Source organism: Lethenteron reissneri, chromosome 23 (assembly GCF_015708825.2).
Source record: "Lethenteron reissneri isolate LAM-NWPU_2019-01 chromosome 23, ASM1570882v1, whole genome shotgun sequence".
NCBI classification, from domain to species: domain Eukaryota; kingdom Metazoa; phylum Chordata; class Hyperoartia; order Petromyzontiformes; family Petromyzontidae; genus Lethenteron; species Lethenteron reissneri.
In genome coordinates, this window is record NC_083801.1 from 17211116 (window position 1) to 17230594 (window position 19479).

The 19479-nt window shown below is 48.1% G+C and overlaps 1 protein-coding gene across 1 annotated transcript; it reads right to left on the reverse strand.

The window, feature by feature from the left end:
• Nucleotides 1-768: 768 nt before the first annotated feature.
• On the reverse strand, nt 769-19273 carry CHRNA1 (cholinergic receptor nicotinic alpha 1 subunit). The gene is made up of 9 exons (XM_061557565.1): nt 18993-19273; nt 16876-17057; nt 16214-16258; nt 15066-15175; nt 8137-8332; nt 6763-7000; nt 5308-5531; nt 3539-3778; nt 769-1814 (listed from the first exon to the last, which is right to left on the reverse strand). Exons 1-9 carry the CDS (start codon nt 19033-19035, stop codon nt 1683-1685), a joined length of 1410 nt encoding a protein of 469 aa, XP_061413549.1. The 5' UTR covers nt 19036-19273; the 3' UTR covers nt 769-1682.
• Between the last annotated feature and the right edge of the window lie 206 nt (nt 19274-19479).

The following is a 19479-nucleotide window of genomic DNA, read 5'->3' on the forward strand; positions in this document are numbered from 1 at the left end:
TTGGATCATTTGGCTGCTGTACATTTCGACTGAATAAGCCACCTTCTTCTTGGTTCTTTCGGTAAAGTCACGTAGAAGGGAAATAATAAAATAATAAAAAGAAAACATTATTATTTTATTATTTTCTTCTACGTGACTTTACCGAAAGAACCAAGAAGATGAATCCCTGCAGTCACGAAAGCTTTAAATCGAAATTTAAGCCACCTCTCGTTGAGTGTCATTTGTGGCCAAGTCACTTCTGAAAAAAAGAGCTAAAGAGCTCAGTGTGCTTTACCCGGTGAATAAAATAGTTTAGTTTATGGTGAGGATGTCAACTATAATGTCAAGAATGATGATTAGATGCATGTTTTACAGCTGTCAAAACGGGATCTCATCGACTAGAAGAAAAAAAGATAAAACCTACATTTAGGTATCGGAATGATTAACGGGTGATGTATGGCACTTTGCGACGGTGCAGAATTTAAGAACCCAATAAACACTGCAAATGCTAAACGAAAGCTGTGTGCGTTGCACACAAAGTGTGGTGATGTCAAGTGACAACATGCAAAGCACGATGGAGGGGCCAATCCTATGGTCACAATGTTTACGTTTATTAATATTATTATCACCATCATCACGCGAATTTGTTTCCAGCCTCCAACAAGCCCTCTTCTCGATTTGAAGCTTTCGTGACTGCATAGAAGGGCCGAAACGTTGTGAGAATTATTTTATTATGTTTTATTTTTATTATTTTATTATTTCCCTTCTACGTGACTTTACCGAAAGAACCAAGAAGATGAATCCCTCTTCTGTTTTGGTGAGTTTCTCTTCATCGGCAGAAAGTGCTGGAATTGCTTTATCCCTGCTCGTCATAGGAGACGCAACAACATCACGCAGACACGCGTGGGGAAGTGAGCAACTGCAGGTGGCTTTCTTCACCGCGTGATTATTTCCCCACACGTTTATCTCATGACTGTCCCCACACCATCCGGTTCTGCCTTGCAACACGCGTTCCGTTTAAGCTGGTGTCCTCAATTACTGGATTTACAAGAATTCTTGTTAAATGTGGGTGACACTGCGTGACCCTACACGACTTAGCAAAAGTAATTTCCACACGGATTGCGTAAACACATTTACAGTATCTGTTTATTTCTTGGGAAAACACATTAACACATTTTTTTGGTTTTGAAATGAACCATAGGATAAAGAGGTGAATTTACAGGGTAATGTTAGGCTCATAATGTCAATCCTCAACGACAACTGTGGACACTGAGACAATGGCACAAACGCCCGGACGCACCATTCACACAGCACAGCTGAGCGTACAGGAGCAACGGGCTATTGCTATTCATCTGTGAGGTCCCCTGCACAGTTACAGGACATGATCCCAGTGAGCAGTTCATCGCTCGGAGGGTCTTCACGCTGATTGTTCATCAACCCAGGTAATAATCTACATCGACAAGCCACCCAACACCGTGGAAATCCAGGTGTTTCACCGGAGGACGCACAACAACCACTACACACACACACCACACCAGTGCATTTAGATCAAGACTCTCGTTTCGAAATCAGCTCAACAGTCCACATTAGCCACGGCTGTGCTCGGAACCAAGCCGACTCGTCGCCGCATGGGTCGTACACGGATTTTTTTGCTGCCACCGCCACCCCTGCCGCTGCTGCTGGCGCCCTGCAGGGCCGGGGCTCTATTTGTTCATGTTGAGCTCGATGAGGCGTCCCGCAAACACGGCGATGGTGCCGATGACGCACACGAGGCTGAAGAAGCCCAGCAGGATGTGGTCCAGAACCATAGCCACGAACTTCCACTCCTCCGCTGCCTGTGGCGGGTGGCGGGGGAAGGGGGGGGGGCACGGAAAGGGGAAAACGCGGGGCAGAGGGTCGCCAACGTGAGTGGCGGCACCAAGGCGTTTCGACAGCCGCTGTTCGTGAAGACACGCTACACGTGCCCTGGTCAGTCGTTTACACGCAGGGCTTCATTTTAACCCGGTCTGTCCAGGACACGGCCCAGCAGGTATTTATGCATCCAGGACACTGCACCGCATTACACTTCTCGTTACGGCTGTGGCTATTGGTCACGTGTCTACTTCATTCTAAAGGTGACTCAGAAGTAATTCGGTGAGAAATTAAGCCCTGATCACAGGTGTTTCAGTGCCCCATTGTGTTTCAGTGAGATAAGGAGTTGAGTAATTGCTGGAATCTATGGATCTCTCCCAACTAATCTCACGTCCCACATAATCCCATGGCCAAACATTTGACGTCGTAATTCCTGACATTGAGTTCCGTCGCTCTTACAACCGTTTTGCCCATCACTTAAGCGACCACCGTATACTCATACGTCTACATTTGCCTCTCTGCTACCAACTTCCTCTGGATCCCAAATCTCCTTCCTCCGCACTCGACATCTGGCTCTTTCACTTCTCCGTTGCTGAAATTTCTCTCCTGATCGCAGCTTCATTGACCCCCCATTGAGCCATACATTGCCACACTGTCTGCTGCTGCTGCTGCGAATGATCTCACCCTCTGAACAACTCGTATCTCTTTTAGAGCCTCCTCAGCCCCTGTATCAGAACCATCCACTTTTTTTTAAGGGTGGTCTGGACTCGATTGCTATGCACGTTAGGGTCATTGTTGTGATTATTACTAAATAGAAAACGTAGGCCATGAAAGTGTCCCATGGTGGGATTTTCTAAACAAATTCCATCACAAGTTTATCAGCGTCAAGTTTACCGATTAAAACACATGTTCATAACCAGAGCTGGGGCAATTCCTTGATTAATTAATTATAAATGATATAATCGACAGCTTTATCGTCAATTACTCAGAACCCTTTAAATACTGCGGTGCCCCAAACATCCCCTGCCTCCCGTAGGCAGGAAACCCCTTGCAAGCCACGCCCAGGGTGACGCGGCTGATGATACCGACGGTATCACCTCCCGTCCAGCGACACGTACCGGAACAGAATTGCGACTTTCATTTCGCCTCCCACGACTATGTTCGAGGGTATCCGATTAGTTGAATAATCAAACTGATGAATGGAACCAATGATCGGTAGAGGAATCGATCACGTAAGTCAATCGGAGTGCCCAGCCCTATCAACAACCCAGTGAGAGAAGCGGGCTTTGGCAACGGGGGACGGGGCTGGTGGTGCCTGCGTGGGACGGTGCGCTGTGACATCGCTGTACGGTCACGCTCGTCACACTTGCCACAGACGAACCACGATACCTCGCTGATCTCATCACGGTACGTAAATTATCACGCAAACTCCGGTCATCCTCGCGGCAGCGGCTTTTGGCTAGCCGTCGAACAGAGACGGTCATCGCATCGCGCGCATTCAGATGCGCTTCTGTGGCCCTCTGGAACGCTCTTCCTTCCGATGTTAGGAAGCCACCGGTGCTTTGCACTTTTAAATCTCGATTGAAAACTCACTTCTTTAGAACTGCTTTTTGTACTAAGTTTGTTGTCCTTCCCCTGCACCTTCAATGAGCGCTTGCTGGCTCCGTGTGGTGTTTAAAAAGTTCAACATACACCCATACACACTCACGTTGCTCGACTCCTGGTCGCCCTTCATGTGCTCCGCAATGTACTTGATGCCCTCGATGGCGGCCCGCACGTCGGCATTGCGCGTGATCGCGGAGTGGTACACCTGACCCGGCGGCTCCTGGTTCCCCGAGATCTCCGAGATGTCCAGCCCCTCGCCCATGATGCGCTTGTCCTGGCGCTCCTTGGAGGGACGCTTCATGGTGGAGAAGAACATCATGCCGGGGATGGTCTCGATGAAGAGCTGTCAGAGTGCACGGGGGAAAAGGAAAAGGGTGCGTCATGGACGAGCGCCGCGCGGCTCCACGTGGGTGCGATCTTCGAAAGTTTGAAAGTTCGCCCGTAACGTGGGAGGCGTTTGTCTGAGCGTCACTGAAGGAAGGGCGCCTCACAAGGAGTGGAAGTCATGAAGACCGACGCCACATTCAACGGCAAGTGACAAAGTGGTCATTGTGTGGAGTGGTAGTGTATCGGTTAGCGTGTTGCGCTTCGAACCCGGTGACCTGAGTTCGATTCCCGCTCACGGCCAACACCAGTGACAATTATCTGAACTGGCCCTGGTCTCCCCTAGGTCGACTCAGCCTCAAATAAGTACCTGGTGTGGTGTGTTTCCAAAAGGGAGACAAAGGTGACCGGGTGTGATGTTGGTCACCCACCCCCTCGTGTGCCGTGCCGGCATTAATAGGTTCTCGCCAACAGCATTGGCCCCAACAGTCTGTTAAGGCTATAAAGATGATCTTTGTCTTTGTTATTGTCAAGTCTAATTTGGCCATTGGTCAGTAGTTATACAATACAAACGGTACCTGTAGCAGCTCTGCATCCAACTCTGTAGCTGCTGTCACTGTTGTCGTTCTCTACCATGGGACACTTTACTGCTGTATACTTACACGAATACCCGACGGATGCCTCTATGGTTCAGCGTTGACATTTCTTTGAAGTAGGCCCCATTAGGGACACTAAAAAGCCAACCTCATCACGTGCCACCAATCAGTCTGCCCTCAGGGACGAGCTGATTGGCTGGAAGCAACCTGGCACTGTCGCCCTCTGGCCCAGACTCCACCACCGTCGGTGTCCACAACGCCGCGGTATTGTCATTACAGAGGCAAAACCTCGTCGAATGAAGCAGGGTCGACCCTGCTTCGCTTACGAGATCCATGATATTGGAGCACTTTAGGGAGGGGGGGGGGGATTTGTCTGTAAGGCATAACGACAACGTAACTGAATCATCTAATCAATCGTATGCGGTAATGAATTCATCATCTCTGGCCGAGACGACGGTCAATGTCAAGCTCAAGGTCAATACTCTCCTGCATACAGAACCAGCGCACTCGTGTTGGTTGTTGAGAAACGTAAGTGGGCTTGGGCAGGAAACATCCACGACTCGAAAGGAGGATGGCTGATGTGAAGGACGACGACCACGGAGATGGAGCACCGGGATCAGTTCATGTGCACGACGAGCTGGATGTGGCATCACGGGACTGTGAAGGATGATGATGGTGCGGGCAACCCTTCACTTTGCCGTGGATAGATCATGGCTCACGATGATGATGATGATGATGCTTTCACCTCAACTCCGATTAGCACGGTTGGCTACGTACGGTGCGAATGAAGTTCAATGTGCAGTACATACACCGCAGTGGATAGACCATGAAATATGATGGTGATGATGATGATGCCTTCATCCAGTAGCGGTAAACCATGGAACGATGATGCTTTCATTCAGCAGTGGATAGACCATGGATGACGATGACGAACCAAGCGCGATGTGCTCACCTTGCGGACCCAGGGCTGCATGGTGTGGGTGCTGGGTGAGCGGTGGTGGATGTTGATGACCGCGACGGTGATGATGATGGCCATGATGACGAAGATCATGGTGAAGAGCATGTACTTCCCGATGAGGGGCACGTCCGTGGACGTGGACGGGATGAGCTCCACAATGACGAGCAGGAACACGGTGAGGGACAGCAACACGGAGATGCTCAGCGTCATCTTCTCGCCTGCACATCGTCATCGTGATCAATGTTTACAGTGTATTACCACCACTACTACCATCGTCATCATGATCAATATTAATAGTGTATCACCACCACCAACCACAACCACCACTACTACTATTATCATCGTCATCATGATCAATGTTTACAGTGTATTACCACCACTACTACCATCGTCATCGTGATCAATATTAACAGTGTATCACCACCACCAGCCGTAACCACCACTACTACTACTACCATCTTCATCATGATCAATATTAACAGTGTATCACCACCACCAACCACAACCACCACTACTACTACCATCTTCATCATGATCAATATTAACAGTGTTTCACCACCACCAACCGCAAACACCACCACTACTACTACCATCGTCATCATGATCAATATTAACGGTGTTTCACCACCACCAACCGCAACCACCACCACTACTATCATCGTCATCATGATCAATATTAACAGTGTATCACCACTACCAGCCGTAACCACCAATACTACTACCATCGTCATCATGATCAATATTAACAGTGTATCACCACGACCAACTGCAACCACTACTACTACTACCATCGTCATCATAAATTATCAATATATCACCACTGCAACCACTGTTAATAGATTCTCAAAAGAAACACGACTAAATCCACGGAAACCACCCTTATCATCATCATGAAGAATACATCACCACCACAACCACGCACCATCACGATCACCATCATCACCGTCATCATTACATCACCACCGAAGAATGACCATCATAATCATCACTATCAACACTACGACCATCAATAAATCACCAACACAACCAAAACCATCACCACTATCTTCTTGGTTCTTTCGGTAAAGTCACGTAGAAGGGAAGTAATAAAATAATAAAAATAAAACATAATAAAATCAAATAATTCTCACGACGTTTCGGCTACAACGCAAGCAGCCGTCTTCAGGTGAAGGCTGCTTGCGTTGTAGCCGAAACGTCGTGAGAATTATTTGATTTTATTATGTTTTATTTGTATTATTTTATTACTTCCCTTCTACGTGACTTTACCGAAAGAACCAAGAAGATGAATCCCTGCAGTCACGAAAGCTTTAAATCGAAACATCACCACTATCTTCAATACTACATCAAGACCACATCCACCATCATCATAAATACATTACCACCAAATCCAGCATCATCATCATCACCCAGCGGGATCATGATGCGTCTGGTGGTGCTATCACTGCACACCTGAGTCCGTGGGTAGGTAGAACACGAGTCCGGTGAGGAAAGAGAAGAGCAGGCAGGGGATGATGACGTTGACGATGAAGTAGAGGGGCAGCCGCTGCATCACAAAGTGGTACGTGATGTCGAGGTAGGGCTTCCCCGGGCAGCAGGTGTAGTTCACCCAGTGAGTCCAGCCGCGGTATTCCTTCATCACCCACTCTCCGTTCTCCATGAAGTTGCTCATGTCCTGGTGGACGCTCTCCTGGGCAGAGGTTCGGCGGGCGGGGGGGAGGACAGGTCTCGGCACACCAGGAACAATCTATAACAGGGGTCGGGAACCTTTTTGACTGGGAGAGCCATAAAAGCCAAATATTTCTAAATATATTTCATTGAGAGCCATATAGTATTTTTAACGTATAATAAATTAAATATGTCTTACTTTTAATGCGACGTCTGGTGCTGCATGGTTTTGCTGATGGCCTTGTAGTCTGGTGCATACGTGGTGAGGTTGAGCTTCATGCAGGCGTGACCCGTGAAATTTATCTTCAAAACTAATTTCTGTTCACTTTAAAATGACACAGTATTATTAAGTAATATCACAAGTATTTTAAAATCAGTTACAAACAGATTTTTTAAAAATTATTTTTTCTACTCAAAATTGTCTGGGAGCCATATGCCGTCACTGGAAGAGCCATATATGGCCCGCGAGCCATAGGTTCCCGACCGCTGATCTATAACTTACACTTATCACCGACGAATCTTCTGGGTCACAAGCAGACTGGCTGTAGGCACGCGAATCGTTGACACAGCCCGTGGTGAGAGGTACGGTATACTGCACGTGGTGTGCCGGCTGCGGGAAAAACTTTCCAGGTTGCTGACTCGGACAAACTTGGCTCGAAGTGAAGCCCTGGGGTGCCTCGCAGGGCAGTGCTCGTGCACGGCACGGGGCCCATTGCGGTAGAGCCTCCTGTACCCACCTCGCCCCAGCGTTCCCTGGTATGGGCACGTGTCTTGCACATACTGTGCACGTACCCGTCATCTTAATCACTCCACGACTGGATGAGGGTCTCGTCATGAGTCGTGGGTTAGTGAATACGGGGGGGGGAATTAAGACACGGGAGCACAGACGTGCAGTACAACAATGCATTTTGCTGCATTGTCTGCCGTGTTAGCTCCCCGCAAGCCCACTGGCAAACCGTCGTGATGGGTGACCACCGCGCACAAAGAGATCAATGGTTCCAACCATTCTTCGCTTGCTCAATCACTCGCCACGCATCTGTGTGAACCGCGCGAAGGATCTGCGTCGACACCCGGAGCACGTTGCCATCAGTCCCTGGTTTAATCGGTCGTTGTGCCCTCGTGACGACGACGACGATCTACAGGATTGCACCCACACACCTGCTTGATGGTGACCTTGCTGCCGTCGTAGGTCCAGGTGCCGAGCTTCATGCTGCAGTTCTGCTCGTCGAACGGGAAGTGGGAGACGACGATTTCGCAGTAGCTCTTGAAGATAACCGGTGGCATCCAGACGACCTTGCCAGTGTGCTGCACCAGCAACTTGGTCATGTGCACAACGGCAAAGTCGCCATCCGCACTGCGGACAATCGCAAAAATCACACCGGTGACATCAACGCAATTAATCAGACACACACACACACCGATGTTGAACATCAGCGACATGAACACAAACTAATGTGGCTGTGATAATGTACACTATAGTATAGTAGATCCCCTCTTAACGACGGTAATTGGTTCCACGAAACCGGTCGTTAAGCGAGTATAGACAATATGGTACACCAAGAATTCAAAAAGAGATGTTTCCACTTCAAAGCGCAGCAGACACCGAATGCAAACAATGCCCCGACGCTCATGAATGGACGTCGCTGATTGGCCGAGGCCTGGTCAGATCACTTTGGAGCTCGCCGATTGGCCGAAATTGATGGCCGCGTGCTCATCGTAAGCCCATCGTTAACAGGGGAGTGGTGGGTAAGTGAACATATTGGGCTCTAAGGAGGCCGGAGTTAAGCGATTAGTCGTTAACAAGGGTTGTTATTAAGAGGGGTTCTACTGTACTATTAACATAATGTATGCCTCAAGTTTCCTGGCTGGCTGCTGGCGACCAATATCATCCAGAGTACAGCTTTTTTGGGTTAGATCGCGTAAATATATAAATGTGTACTAGTAACGAATTGGCATGTTCTGTTTACGTGACAAACCTCACTAACTGGCTGTGGTGGCGGGTTTAACGACACATATATTTACACGATCTAACCAAAAAAAAACCTGTATCATGAATAACTATGTTGTTGGTGGCTGTTGCGCGCCGTTACCACCGAAACTTGCTGGGTAACTGGCCAAAACGGGATATTCCGTGTAACAAACATCACATTGAAACGGCGAAAGAAAGTTCAGAAGACGAGATCATAGATAGAGACACTAAAGAGGTGGGAGTAACGAATGCAGAAAACTGGCACGGTTCATTGAATATTGCTCTAACGTTTGTGCTCCTATTAACGCAATGACTTCGGTGGAATATTCTTTAAATCCTTGACAGCATAAATAAAAACCTCACAATACCTATTGTTGACAATTCTTGCATTTAATAAAACAGATTACTTTTAATTCTCCGAGATTGTGAGAAGAGTGAAAATGACGGCTCTTATTTTTCTGCTGCAGAGCAAAGTTCTTTGCTCGTAATAATACATTACTTTGTTTAATCCAGCCAACCAATAAATGTTAAGGCCCCTGACCCCGTCACATTTGGGACATCACAATCAGACACACACACACACACTTCAGTGAGATCACACTCCCCACATAGTTACCCACACAATATGCATGGAAGGTTTGTCGCATGGAAGCTGTGGATTATGGCTGAGACACGTAAGGATACTAACGCAGTCAGGCCCGGGCCAAACTGTCGCCCTAGATTCATCATCATTCGCTCGCAACCCACACACGTACTGATGATAGTGGCACAGCAGCTCCAGTAAAAAGGCATTCATGTCCTGTACGAATAACGCCAGGGCTCGCATGATCGCGCACGACACAAATAAGTCCTTGCCGTCGGTTTTGTTCAACTCTACAACAAGCAAGGCAATTAGCACCATACAAAGATGTGCGTTACACGTGAAGTATGTGAATTGACGGCAGGAACTTCTTGACGGGTAACACACTTTTATTAAATCTTTACGGTTCACAATACAACGTGTGGTCTCCCTTCTTCCGACTACACACTCCACTAATCTCGTGTAAACTCTATGCCTCTGGCTACACACGCTACACTTGACTCGTGTAGACCCTATGCCTCTGGCTACACAATACACTCGACTCGTGTAGACCCTATGCCTCTGGCTACACACTACACTCGACTCGTGTAGACCCTACGCCTCTGGCTACACACAATGCATCCGGCTCGTGTAGACCTTATGCCTATGGCTACACACACTACACTCGCCTCTGGGTTACACAGAGTCCCGGTCCCGTTAGGACAGCGGGACTAGGTACCGCAGGGCCCTAGGTCTTCATCCCCGTCTTCATTCTTCGCTGGTTACATACTGCCCTTACGCCTGTGTGCATCCCCTTTTATAGCCCCTGCTCACGAGAGACGGAGCTGATCCGGACGTCGACGTGAGCATCGTTCCCTAATGAACCAATCACGACGCACTCTTTCTACGATCCGTTTTCCCCAACGCGTGTTAACACTACTCCACCAATCACACCGCGCTGCCACCCGATCACTCCCTCTCAGCGCGTCACCGGCACACAGCCAATCAGTACCCCGTAACCCACGACCCCGCGCTGACCCCTGATCCTCCACCGTCAGCGCGCGTCACCACCTACACAGCCAATCATTACGCGCTGGCATACGATCCCTAATCCCAGCGCGTATCACCTCTACACACGTATAACAGAAGCGCGTGCAAAATGTCATGTTTCACAGTGCCTCGTGAGATGAGCTAAACATTCAATTTACAAGCCACATGCCACAGCCCAACAGCTGTACGGCTGAGTGCTCCCAGATCAAACCTCGACTCGTTTTCTTAAGTCATCCCAGGTCTACGAAAACTGCAGTGCACTCTGATGAAGTTCAACGTAATGGCACTAACTCTTAAGAGGTAGAAATCAATGTCGGCCACCTAAATACAGGTGACCATTCCCAGACTCCCCTGGTCAAACCCGGGGGGAACAGGTAAAACTAATTATTACTGGCCAAGACTAATTAGAGAATCCATTGAAATTGAGAGAAACAGAAATAACTTCAATCGCTCTGACAGCTACAGGCTTCGTACGGCCTGGAAGCGTATTATTAAATACATACAATTACAATTCCTTATAAGGGAAACAAATATCAATGAATAACAATTGAATGATTACCAATCTATATAATTACAATACCCTCCCCCTCTTGCCTCGAATCACTGCACCAGATTGAATTGAATTAAATGATGACGTCACCCTGATGCTGCTCTATTTAAGACCGGAAGCAACAGGAGAGCTTCACCATTCTTGCCCGATGAAGCTGATTGTAATAATCAGCGAAACGTCGTACTACTCAAATTTTAAAATGCTGTTGAGTCTCTCTTCAGCACACCGGTGGGCTAAAGAAGTGAATTATTTTGTCCTTTGAAAAACGTGACACATTTTTAAATCCTTTATATTTAGTTCGCTTGCTTGCTTGCTTGCGTGCTTTCGTGCTTGCTTGCTTGCTTACGACCGTGCAAATCTTTCGGTCGTTTTTTAACACACTTCCCGTAATCCAATCGAGCTGATATTTTCCACACAGACTCATTGTGCGTGACAATTAATTCCAAAATTTTACACTGTTTAGGGAATTTTTTAAAATATTTAATTACCAATTGCTTAATGCTGGCAGACAATCATCTGACTCATAGGTGGCAGCCATCTCAAGCCAGAGGACGAGAGGACTCTAGCCGCCACGCATATAAAGGATTTAGAGTGAAAAACTTTGTTTTAACGGGTTCATTTTTTAAATCCTTTATATTAAGTTCACTTGCTTGCTTGCTTAGGACCGTGCAAATCTTTCGGTCGTTTTTTAACCCACTTCCCGTGATCCAATCGAGCTGACATTTTGCACACAGACTCGTTGTGCGTGACAATTAATTTTCGTGAACATTTTTTTCCAAAATTTTACACTGTTTAGGGAAATTTTTTTAAATATTTAATTACCAATTGCTTAATGCTGGCAGACAATCATCTGACCCATAGGTGGCAGCCATCTCAAGCCAGAGGACGAGAGGACTCTAGCCGCCACGCATATAAAGGATTTATAGTGAAAAACTTTGTTTTTACGGGTTAATTTTTACTGTTTGGCCGTGTCGGGTGGTGGAGGGTTATGACACATTTATAAATAACGCGATCTGACCCAAAAACCTATATTATGAATAATATTGGTCGCGAAAGCCTGCTACGTGTCAAATTGACAGCCGTAGGTTCACCGTGAACATGGATGAGACTTGACCAGGTCCAAGGTAAACATGAAGCAGTTTTGACAAGGCAATCCGTACAATTTATCATCAAAGTTAATCCACCGAACTCCCTATAAGCTATTTAAGCATGAAGATGACATTATGTGTGTTCAGTATGTATTCTGAACTTCTTTCGCACCGTACGTAGCCAACCGTGCGAATCGGATGTGCTGGGGTAAGGACATCAAACTAAACACAAAACGCAGTCGTAACATTATCAATATGTTCTAGTCGTGTTATTACTTTACAACCTCGACATACACTTTGACAATCATCATGACAGTAATGTCATTTAACTACCCAGCATATGCTCAAAGGGTTAGAATTTTTTTTCTGAAGGGATGTTTGGGTTGACGGCCCAATTCGTTTCTAGCGAGTTCTCTGCACACGTGTCAGGAAACCGGTGGAGAACGCAGAGAAATCCCACAGTGCAAGGAGGTTCAGAGGTCTTGTGACCCCCAAATTAATTGACCGCTAACATTGTTTAACAAATATATATTGCTTATATTACACACCCATTGGTGTACTAATTTTTTTTTACGTTTTAGAGAATGAAATGGGAGACACAAGACATTTGGACCTACCATTGATAAGGAGATCACGACTCAGAGGAGCCGCATTTGCTGTACTGCCATCTCCTGGCCATCTATAGCATCCCAGCAAGTGTGGAAGCTTCAGAGACGACGTGCAAGTCTTGTGTAAGTTATAAATGGTGTGTGTTTACTCTCCAACACACCGGTGAGCTGTACTCGTAAGGAATTGACACGTTTTGTTCACGTAACAAACCTTACTAATTGGCTGTGTCACGTGGTGGCGGGTTTAACGACACATTTCTATTTACGCGATCTAACCCCAAAAAAACCTCTATTAGGGATAGCATTGGACGCGAAAGCCTACGTGTGAAAATGTGCCTGTTGTTGACCCAGCATAAGAAGGCCCTTGACAGAAGTGACTAAGCGGCGATAAAATGAGAAAGCGTGTTTTCCCAGCTTGAGAATATTGCCCTTAAGGTGCCAATTAGTGCGGCTAAGAAACGTGCAAGCGATGAACTGGACTCGTGTAGCCTCGAGCCGCACGAAATCAACGTCTCGTGTCAACAGGGACTCAGGGATTTTGGAACTTCTGTGACAGCGTCATTATTTGTTACTTGTATATTTATCTTGCTGAGACGCGTGGGGTTTTTTCTTGTTCTTCTCAATTCCATTGATATTTATTTTCTCTTTGGTTTGTTTTTTAGCATTGGTGCTATGAGAACCCAGCTCTTCCTTGCGTCGAAGGAGACCTGCTGTCTCAATGCGAGGCGGAGCGGGTGAGCAGCGGTTTCACGCACTGCGCGCTCACCACAGCGACATGCCGAGTTCAATTCCAGGCTACAGCTAACATCAGCGATGAGTGACATGAAACGGTCCTCAGCTCCCCCTTTCTTCCCGGTTTCACCGACGCCCACTGACCAGAGTGGCGAAGTATGGTCAAACAACCCCGATGAGCGACACGGCGTGGGGTGGCCTTCATCCAGCAGTGGATTGACAGAGGGCTGTAATTTACGTGTAATGACTACGCACGTGGTGCTGCACCCGGGAGTGCTCGCCTTCGTTTGTGCACAGCCCTTCATGGCGCTACACGCCACTGCCCGTCACCTTGAGTAATGTTGAGTATTATAATAATGTGTTGAGTATTATAATAATGTGTTGAGTATTATAATAATGTGTTGAGTATTATAATAATGTGTTGAGTATTATAATAATGTGTTGAGTATTATAATAATGTGTTGAGTATTATATTAATGTGTTGAGTATTATAATAATGTGTTGAGTATTATATTAATGTGTTGAGTATTATATTAATGTGTTGAGTATTATAATAATGTGTTGAGTATTATAATAATGTGTTGAGTATTATAATAATGTGTTGAGTATTATAATAATGTGTTGAGTATTATATTAATGTGTTGAGTATTATAATAATGTGTTGAGTATTATATTAATGTGTTGAGTATTATATTAATGTGTTGAGTATTATAATAATGTGTTGAGTATTATAATAATGTGTTGAGTATTATAATAATGTGTTGAGTATTATAATAATGTGTTGAGTATTATAATAATGTGTTGAGTATTATAATGATGTTGAGTATTATAATAATGTGTTGAGTATTATAATAATGTGTTGAGTATTATAATAATGTGTTCAGCATTATAATGATGTTGAGTATTATAATAATGTGTTGAGTATTATATTAATGTTGAGGGGGGTGGGAAAGGTAGTCAGGCGGCGAGCCGGCACCAACGATTGCCCAAGCTCCGAGGTCCTCTCTATATTATGATGTTCTCGTGCAATTAATGATAATGGTAGCAAACTGGAGCACCCGGAAAGAGAGAGATTGAGAAGGAAAGTGATGAGGTAATGTGATTAGATAAAGTTGTGAGAGATAATATCATGATATAATTTGCATGCATTTAAATAGCTTATTTACGTATTCATTTAAGGTCATTCATCAAAAGGATCAGTTTTCGTTGGTCAATATCATTATCTCATTGTCCGAGAAATGTTCTACTCATGAGCATTTCCAGAACGTATCCCTCGCGAATAACGAGGGGAATGCTGTCCCACCTTCTCCTAGCAAGCCAGGGTATGGTGACCGCGACTCCTACACGGGGGAGGGGGGGTGGGGGGAGGAAGGGGGTGAGAGAGTATTTTGTGCGACCCACCAAAACCCCTCGACCTCCACGGCGTGTGTCACCACCGCCACCACCACGTGTGACGTGAGTGTGAAGAGCTCGGGCGGTGCGTAAACGACGTGGCGTGTGCGTGTGCGTGCGCGTGCGCATCAGCCCTCACTTATTGTACAGCACCAGGTCTGGGAGCCAGATGTCCAGCGAAGGCACGCGGATCTGCTTGATGCCGCCGTAGTCCTCCGGTTTCCATTGCAGGTTGTAATCCGTCCATTGCTGCGACACGCCGAGCAGAGAACAGCGGCGGCGCGATGACGCCCGGACAACTTTGGCCCGGCACGCTTTGTGCGGTAGAAGCGTTTCAAAAAAATATATAATGGGGCGCGCAAAAAGGCAAATTCGCGTAGCGTGGACGGCACGCACAGTCACCCAATCTAGATTGAAAGCTCATTTATTTACAACTGATTTTTGTGCTCAGTTTGTCGTCCTTCCCCCGCACCTCCGATCAGCGCGGTTGGCTAAGTACGGTGCGAAAGACGTTCAACGTACGTACATACCCAACCCACAATGCACCGCACGATACAGCTGCCTGCCGAGTGGCACACACAGTGCGCACAAATGTCAGAATCAGAATCATCCTGGGAGAATTGGATGAGCTATGAAGCTGTTTTTCACAGATGTCATGTCGGGGCGGGTCAGCGAGTTCCAGTGTTGTCCCTCGTCCGAGCGCATAGCCGAGTGTGACTGAATTCAAACCGCATAACATCGAGAATTTTTCGTCGAAATAGGTTATCCGCATATTCGCGAAATCGCACAAACTTAACCCGCACAGAGCGAGGGAAACTAGTATGTGAAAGACACGTAAGTGAATTCACACAAAGGGTAACTTTTGCCAGCTCTGTAACCAATAAACCCCGACTACCTTTGACATGTACACAGAGGTGCAATGGCAGAATTCAGAGGAGCAAGTTAGAATGTGTCGGGTTGTGGAGGGTTACGACACATTTTTACTCGCGCGATCTAACCCAAAAACCTTCATTATGTAGAATAATAATGTTATCATATGTATGTTGAACTTCTTTCACATCGTACATAGCGAACTGTGTGGGGGGAAGGCCAACGAATACTCTCAAATTGCGATTCAAAACGGTGTAAAATTTTGTAACGCGCGCAGTTTTTCGCGCTGAGGCTCGGAAAACCGCAGACAAGCAGGAAGGCATCCAGCACCGGCGCTACCGACGACCACTGCCCAAGCTCTGCGGCCCTATATTTGGGAGTGCTTGGCCAACTCCAAATCCTTCACGAGCGGGTTACCTGCTTGAGCCTGAGGTTGGTCTCCACAATCTGGTTCACCTCATCCTGCGAAACACAACAACAACAAAAGTCTCTCAACAAGCAGCAACCAAATACACAACAGCACCGGTGCGTGTTTCAGCAACGCCCATGGCTAACCATCGAACGTTTGGCTAACTGTCGAACAAAGACGGTCACCGCATCGAGCGCTTTCAGACACGCTTCTGCGGCGGTCTGCAAAGCCCTTCCCCTTCCCATATTAGGAAGTCACTGAAGCTCGGCACTTTGAAATCTAGATTGAAAACTCGTTTCATTAGAACTGTTTTTTTGTGTTTAGGCTGTTGTTCTCCCCCCCCCCGCACCTCCGATTCGCACGGTTGGCTAGGTACGGTGCAAAAGAAGTGCAACAGACTGTTGCGGAACGTGCTGTTAGCGAGCACCACGGGGTTATGCGTGGCCAGCACCACGCCCGGCCGTCTTTGACTCCCCAGTGGCGATGTTTACACACCGCACCAGATACTCATTTTGAGTCAACCTAGGCGAGGCCCAGGACCTGTTCAGATAATCGTCACCGGTTGACGGACGTGAGCGGGAATCGAACTCGGGTCGCCGGGTTCGTAGCGTAGCGCTAACCGCTGCACCACCGCTCTCCTATGCATACACACGGACTCCGTGATACCCACCACGTTGATGAGCTGGATGAGCTGCATGCCCACCACGACGTGCACCAGGTCCTTGTGGTTCTTGACGGGGCGAATGACTTTGTTGTAGTTACGGAAGAGATCCTGCAGCAGCCGCGTCTCGTTCACCCAGTTGGCGACTTCACCGAGGTCCGCAGCGGGCATCGTGGACGATGCTGCCGCTCCTTTCGGCACAAGACAAAGACCCCCGTCGCGTGAAACCTCCAACAGATTTTTCGATTTAAAGCTTTCGTGACTGCAGGGATTCATCTTCTTGGTTCTTTCGGTAAAGTCACGTAGAAGGGAAATAATAAAATAATAATAAAATAAAAATAAATGTTTTATTATGTTTTATTTTAATTATTTTATTATTTCCCTCCAACAGACTGTCGGGGCAAAATGCTGTTAGCGAGCACCTATGACGGCCGGTACGGCGCATGAGGCTGTGGTTGGCCAGCACCACGCCCGTTCGCCTTTGTCTCCTCGGTTGCGATGGCTTACACATCACACCGGGTACTCATTTTAGGCTGAGTCGACGTAGGGAAGGTCCAGGACCGGTTCAGAAAATTGTCACTGGTATTGGCCATGAACGGTTATTTATTTCGGGTCGCTGGGTTTCGTCGCGCAGCGTTTATTGACGAGCACGGTTGGCTACGTGCGGTGCGAAAGAAGTTCAACATAGTACGTACACACGTGCAGTTGCGATAACCCACTGCGCCACCGGCCCCCCCTTCGGCACAGCCGCACGCATTCACGCAGGGCGACCTCGCCTCCACCGTGAACTCACGACACAAGGAGAGGACTTTTTTTTCTTCCGAAGATGTGCACTCGGTGCTTGGAGGACATCGGGCCATCGCGTGGCAGGATCTATGATGGGTCTAAAGAAGGCTGAGGAGTTCGACCGGTGTTCCTCACTCATTTGCAGAGGGGGGGAGGGGGTGGCACCTTCGCCGACGAGACTTCCCGGGTGCGAGGGCCGTCACACATTTGAAACCACTTGGGTTTGACTTCGCGCTGATGATGGGGGATGTTTTCCCTGCCTGTGTGTTGTCAGCGGCCGCACTAAAGGCCACCCAGAGCCGCCGGTGGCCCGCGGGCCTTGCAATGAAGAACACCCCGAGTTAGATTACTTGTGATTTCCCAGTGCCACATTGCTGCATATTGCCCCCCCCCCGTCCCCATTGTTTAGATTTGATCGAGAATCTCCTTATAAGACCGCGCTAGTGGGTACATGAGGCCATACCAGAGACACCGCAGGGAGAGGCCTCTTTAGCTGCGGCCACTCGTGTGGATGGAAACGAAACAGGCGCACGGCCGAACGAAACGAACGCCTCTCGAACGCGCAACAAGAGCGGTGGTTATTCTGTGCAGACGCACGGCGGAGCGATGACTCCGCGCCGCGGATGAAAGCAGCAGATCGTCGATGTAGGGCGAGTTGGGTGATCGCTTCTCATCGTGAGATTCTGCAATGCGGTACCCAAACGGAAGAAGCCTCTCCAAATCGCGACAAAATAACCACGAGGAGTGCGGCAAAAGAAGAAAAAACGGAACGAACTCGTCGAGAGAGAGATAATCAAAAAATCGCTCTATAAAGTGTTTTCGTGAAACTAAAATGTGTAAACTCTCGTGCGACAAGTGGCACTGCGAGCGGCTGTCTCTTTTGTGTGTTTTTGTGCCAGGAAAGCTGAGCCAGGCGACATCCGGCTGCGAACGTCCAGAATAGAACCACGGGCGTCGTTTCCCCGGCACTTGCCGCTGTCAATCACGCGCGGCGCGCGCACGCGAACTCTTTGTGCGAACGCAACAATCGGTCTTCAGTCGTCGCAAATCTCGACGCGGTCGGAGTAACAGCGAAATCACGACTGGCTTTGCCCACCCTTGGCTACGATCCCGCTGGAAGCCCCCCCCCCCCCCCCACACTCCGGCAAAGCAACCAGCGGTGACAGCGCTGCTGCTCGCGATGCGTTCACGGTCAAACAGCGGAGACCGCACTCCGTTACAGCCATTGCCTCTCACTCACTCGCAAGGGGGTAGCGGCGGGAGGGGAGGGGGGGGTGGAGCAATGTAATGGCACCTCGAGGCACACAACGACACACACACGGACAGCAGCTTCGACTCACTGAAGCACGCGGCGAAGAAGACGGAGAACTTTAAGAACTCCATCCCGAAGAGCTCCCTCGGTCCCGACCGCCCCGAGCCTCGATCTTCTGAGCGCGACTAGTGACAGAACAGCTGGCAGCCCCTCCCACGTGTCCACTCCTCCCCTCCAAGCGCGTCAGTTGTCGAGCGAGCAAGTGACAGGCGTCCGATCTTGAGCCCCGTGATGATGGCACGTGCGTATGCAACTGGGAAATTTACAGTGAGCAAGACCCTCTCCGTGAGATTTGATCCGAAACCAGCCGGGTCATATCCACACCGGCTGGGGGAGGGGGGTGTGTTGAGTCAAAGGTCAAAGGTCATCCCTGCACAAATGGGCAATGGGCAGCACTCATCCCCATTGGTGGACCTGAACTGGTGTCGTCAAATCCGAATTCCCATGGTCTGGAACAGTCTCTCTATAGGATCACTACTACCGACCTCCCACAATGCGGTGAATGCCCAAACAAT